At 51.9% G+C, this 5905-nt stretch overlaps 1 protein-coding gene across 1 annotated transcript in view; it reads right to left on the bottom strand.

The window, feature by feature from the left end:
* Window positions 1-5905, bottom strand: part of Pax7 (paired box 7) — a 98704-nt gene that overhangs the window by 11692 nt on the left and 81107 nt on the right. Inside the window, exon 8 of the mRNA XM_021200017.2 lies at window positions 360-606. Coding sequence (XP_021055676.1) covers window positions 360-606 — 247 coding nt within the window. The remainder of the gene's footprint in view (window positions 1-359; window positions 607-5905) is intronic.

The following is a 5905-nucleotide window of genomic DNA, read 5'->3' on the forward strand; positions in this document are numbered from 1 at the left end:
AGAGAGAGAGAGACAGACAGACAGACAGACAGACAAGCATGCTAATTTAATTTTAAAAGAGGACTTGAGAGATGGCTCAGTGGTTAAGAGCACTGGCTGCTCTTGCCAAGGACCTGGGCTTAGTCGTCAGCACCCATAAAATGGCTCATAACCATCTGTAATTCCAGTCCAGGGGATCTGATGCCCTCTTCTGGCCCCTGCAGATACTGCATACACATAGTACACAAACTTTCATACACATAAAATGATAAAATAAATTTTAAATTCTTTTAAAGAAAAAGACACCCTCCACCCTGACCACCGCCTTGCCCAGGAATAAGTCAGCCCCCTTGGAGATGGGTAGCAAGGGAAACACTCACTTTGGCCATACTGGCTGTACTGGTAGCCAGCCACAGGGTCCACACTGTAGCCAGTAGTGCTATAGGTCGGTGGGCAGTAAGACTGGGAGGTGGGCAAGCTGTCTCCTGGCTTGATGGAATCGGCCCGCTGGCTGCAGCTGGCTGAGATGGAGGAAGCTGAGTCCAGGCCTCCATGCAGTGGGGAGATGGAAAAGTCGGCCTGGGGCTGTGGAGGCACGGCGCTCGGGTTGCTAAGGATGCTCATGACCTGCAGGAGAGACAGGCAGTGCATATCAAAGGCTGGACCCCCAGGCACGTGCATGCAGGGATCGGGTGGGCCAGGGCACACCAGAGCTCCAGGAGCAGGGCAGGCCCTTTGTCACTTCTCTGTCCCGATGGCCTAGTTTGAGGGGTTACCCTCTACTTTCTGCTGGATGCATGAGTGAATAAACCGATGGATAAGTACAGAAATGAAAGAACTAATAACACAAGGGACATCCTGGACCCATCAGCTGAATGAATGAATGAGGACACCAGCTAGATAAGAGGAACTCTGAAGTTACCAGCAGAATGAATGAATCAGTCAATGGATGCATGAATGAGTGAATAAATGAACTTCATAAAGGGCATCAGCTGAGTGAGTAAAGAAATGGATGAATGCTCAGATGAGTGGGTATATACATATGCAAATTAACAAATGCACTAACTATACAAGGCTCTGGATCGATCAGTTATATTTATGAATGAGTAAATGAGTGAGTGAATGAGTGAATGAGTAAATGAATGAATGAGTGGATGAATGAGTGAATGAGTGAGTGAATGAATGAATCAGTGGGTGAATGAATGAATCAGTGGATGAATGAATGAATGAATGAATGAGTAAGTAAATGGGTGAATGAGTGAGTGAATGAATGAACTAATGGATGAATGAATGAGTGAACAGGCTCTAGATAGATAGGGAGCACTTAGGGCCTATCAGGGATGCTTAACTGATTGATCATTAGGCTGAGTGAATGAATGCACACATGAATGAGAGAGAGATTTGCATGGAGCTATCAGCTGAAGGGATGAATAAATGAATGAATGCATGCATGAATGAACAAATACACTCACTAGCTAATGGATACCCTAGGCCTATCAGCTAAAGGGGCAAATGAATGAATGAATGAATGAATGAACGAATGTGTGCATGAATTGAGGCATGCAGTCCTCAGCGTCCTAACTAGATGATGGTGCCTCGACAACAACGGAGCTTTCCTTCCATAGCTTGAGGGCCATGCCTCCCGCATCACACTGGGATGGCCCATCTTCACATGCGCACGTGTACACACTCGTCTTCCTCGTTTAACACCCCCATGCGGTGACGTGAGCTCCTGCCTCTGCTATGCCAAAGTACAAAGCCTTTGCTTTTAATATTTCACTGATTTATTTTTGTGGGGGTGGGTGCATAGTGTAGCCTGCGTGTGACGATCAGAACACAATCCACGAGATCCGTTCTCTCCCTCCACCACGTGGGTCCTGGGGATAGCGTTCATGTCGTCAGACTTGGCGGCAAGTGCCTTAACCCACTGAGCGGTCTCGTGAGCCCAAGGCAGTTTTTTTTTTTTAACAGTTCCCCTGAGACCCTTCTATGACTGTCAGCCCCTGCGGTCTCTGGCCTTCACCTATGACCCTGCTTTTCCTGTGGGACCCCCAGACTGAACTCTGCAAACTCACCCTGAAGGATGGATGCTGGGCCACTGGGGTGCTCACTTAGTCATTCAATAAGTATTGGTGACAAGTCTATCCCCGCACCCCAGGCTGAAGGCCACGGAACTTCAGATCAGAGCCTTGGCCCCTGTCCCACTGGAAGGATGAACAGAAAGCTCTGGGCAATGAGCGACGGTCCCCAAAGCACAAGAGAGCACTGAGGTATTTGATAGAGATCGCTCTTGGCTGAGGAAGCACCCAGACTGCCTGGGGTCCAAAGGAGCTTTGGAGAAGGTGGGACCTGCCACCGAGCACTCCAGGGGACAGTAGGGATTGATGGTGTGGGCGATGACCCTACAGGGTGAGAGGGCACAGTCACCCAGAGGGGTCAAATAAGCATATCCTCAAAGACCTGCTCTGCCGGTCCCAGGTCTCCAGAGACCTCCTGAAGATACCCTATAGGAAAGAGGCTCTGGGCTAAGTGGTTTTCCCAGTGGCTTGTCCTGCACAGGCTCCGGGACAGGAGAACAGGTCAAGGGCAGACATACAGGTTCTATAAGCCCTGGGCAGAACAGAATTCTCATACTTAACAGCTGTGTGTCTGAGGGGGTGTGGACAGCCCGGAAATCCCATGACCTCTGAAGTGCTCGGGAAAGGGATTTCGAGGGTGGCTGAGTCAAAGGGTACACTGGAGGATGGGGGGTCTCTGCGAGGGACATGCTCTACCTTGAGCCTGGCTAAGAGGTGGGGAAATAGGACCCTGTCCTCACGAGCCTCCTCAGTTGCCCCTCCCTTCAAACCTCTTCTTAGCCACTCACCTGCATGCTGTCTCCAATCCGGAGAATTATGGAGACATGTAGGGCAGAGCTAAGAACCCATTTCTCAGATAAAAACAGTGAGGTCCACAGAGAACGATGCCTCCACCATATCTCATAGCTAGTGGTCAGGGATCCAGTAGGCTAGGGCCTGCCTGGTTCATGGCTAAGATCACCAGCCACGGATCCTTGGGAAAGGACTGAGTCGGCTCACCCAAGCCCTTTGGAGGATCCTACTCCAGAGTCACGCAGTCACCTGTTTCTTGGGGAGCCTGAGGGGGAGGCGTGGAACACCACCTTTGATACCTAAACTTTATAAACTGAGTACTTGGTCCAAACTGGAGCCAAGGGCGGGGCGGGGCAGGCTGTCCACAGGTTCTGCTGGTGGGATATTTTTTTAGGTTGGATGAAACCCTGTGGACCACCCCAAGATGGCAAAGATATTATATGTCTTTGGGGAGGTGTGAAGCGAGGTCTGAGGTTGGGTGGATGTCCCTGGACCACTTTGTGCTATCTGCCTAGCTCACAGACTCACCCTGCCTCTGCCATCTCTCTCAGGTTAGGATCAATAGCAGGGTGCTGGACTTTCAGGATGTGGAGACTCCTAAGCACTGAACTGTATCTGTGCCTTTCTGATCTTCGAGATGGGTGTCCTAAGCCTGGGGAACCTGCAGGGGCTTCAGGGTGAACTCGGGATCTCGGTCTGGGAGACCCCACTCTTCCCAATGATGTTTGATTCCCGATCAAGATCCTACATTCTCACCTGAATGATGACACTGACAGTCATCCTGCCCGCCACAGACAGAGCCTGCTTCCCCTGGGAGGAAGCTGGGCCCCAGGGATCAGCTCACCAGCCTTTTCCCTTCTGGAAGAGGCTCCTGAAGGAGGTTGAGACCCAGTTTGATTCTCTAGTACTGCCTTTTACCATGATGGCCAGCTCAGAAAAGATGGTGGGAGGGGAGGAAGAAGAACGGAAGGTAAGAAGAGGAGGTGGTACCTCAGAGACCTCATATACACATATTCTCTATGACTGACACTCACACGGGACAGTGGCCAGACCTGACTCTGTCACCCAAGAACTCCTAAGCGTTCCAGCAAGGGCTTCTTGTGGTCTGAGCTTTCTCTGCCGGTCCAGTTCCTCGGGCCCCTTTGTGATCCAGCAATATTGTCCCCAAGGCAGACAGCATCCATGCACTCATTTATTATCTAATGAATGGGCCATGGGACCTTGCTGTGGGCCCAAAGTGTGTGCTGTGACCCTCTGCAGCCTCAGTGTGTGCTTTCTGGTCTGCTGTTTACAAAGAGCTCAGAAGTGCTCGCTGAATTCACACATAGGGCTCTAATGGTATTTATTGAGTGTTTATTATGTACCAGATACTAAGTTGGTCACTAGGACGTTCTGAAGGATAACCTCAGACCCCTCTCACAGCTGTCAATCAAATATGTAGACAGGGAAAGAGCATAACCTCTCCCACTGGAGACCACTGTGGGGGTTCCCAGCACCGACACCAGGCAGCACAAAGTCGCCTCTAACTCTAGTTCCAGGGGATCCAGTGCCCTCTTCTGGTCTCTTCAGGCACCTGCTCACACAGCCTCACGTAAGCACATACACACGTAAAATGGAAAATAATGAACTCTTTTTATTGTTTTTGTTTTTTTGTCTGTTTTGTTTTTTTCGAAGGTTTCTCCGTGTAGCTCTGGCTGTCCTGGAACTCACTCTGTAGACCAGACTGGCCTCGAACTCAGAAATCCTCCTGCCTCTGCCTCCCGAGTGCTGGGATTAAAGGCATGCGCCACCACTGCCCAGCTGTGAACTCTTCTTTAAAAATGTTTTAGGCCAAACATGGTTCTGGGTGCTCTTAATCCCAGCACTTGGGAGGCAGAAGTATGTGGATCTATGTGAGTTCAAGGCCAGCCTGGTCTACAGCCAGGGTTACACAGGAAGGAGGCCCGGGAGGGGTGGGGCCTCCTGCAGTCCTTTGTTGGAAGGGGTGTGTGTGTTGTGCCCGATGGCTCTGAGGGCCATGGACACTGCCAGCTAACAGACAGCTCGGCCCAGGGAGCTTTTCCCATAATGGGATTTGCTCAATGGGATTTGGCCTGGAACATCAAATCAACTCCACATCTGGGGTAGGTGTGAACGGTGACTCTGAGTCCCCGGAGGCTCGTGGATCAAGTGGTTTCCATTTCATCTGCAGGAGGGCAACTTCCCAGGAAACAGACAAGGCACAACCTATGAGCGCCCGGGCGGCCACCATAGAGGATAAACCTCCGCCAGGGTTGTACCTGTTCACTGCAGTGGTTCCCCAGCAAATGGGTACCCTACCCCTCATCTGTAGATGGGGAAACTGAGGCACCGGGGAGTGAGCGGTCCATGGGGCTTGACACAGTCAGCCAGCAGCCACTCTGGCGGCTGGGCCTGGGTCTCTGGCCTCTCTGCTGGTGCTCCGGGGGGGGGGGGAGTCTTTGAAGCCCTGATGGTACAGAGGTCCCTGGGGACCTCTGGCAAAAAGTCCCTGTGTGCCACAGAGGAAGGAAGCATCTTGCCCGCAGTGGGGCCCAGCGGAGGAGGTCTGGGCCTGCACACTTTTGAACTTGAGGAAGTCCTGGCCTGATGCGGTAATGTACACGCCCTCAGGAATGCTGAGACCTCACGGTGGGGGTGGGGCTTGCTTTTCCTGGTGACCTTGCTTTCACTAATGTATTACTTCTTGGTAAGGCACCGTTACTAACTCAAAATCAATACTGACCTCCACATCTGTAAGGTTTTATCTGAAGGCAAATCTCGAGGCTGTCCGTCAGCCTGACTGACAGCCCTACCTTCCTCTCTCTCTTCCTCCCTTCCCCCTCCCCTCCCAACCCCCCCCAGCACTCCTCCCACCCCCACCCCCCACGTGCTGCTCCGAGTCCTGGGAGCTCATGCCTTTGGTCTTTGCTTTCCCAGTCTACAGTGTCTCTGCTTTCCTGACCCCTGGGGAGAGGTCTGCAGCTTTCAGGGGTGGCCCCCCTCCCTTCCACAGCCTCCACGCTGCAACCTCTCCTCTGTGGACGCCCCGATGTACT

The sequence above is a fragment of the Mus pahari genome, chromosome 6 (assembly GCF_900095145.1).
Source record: "Mus pahari chromosome 6, PAHARI_EIJ_v1.1, whole genome shotgun sequence".
NCBI classification, from domain to species: Eukaryota; Metazoa; Chordata; class Mammalia; order Rodentia; family Muridae; genus Mus; species Mus pahari.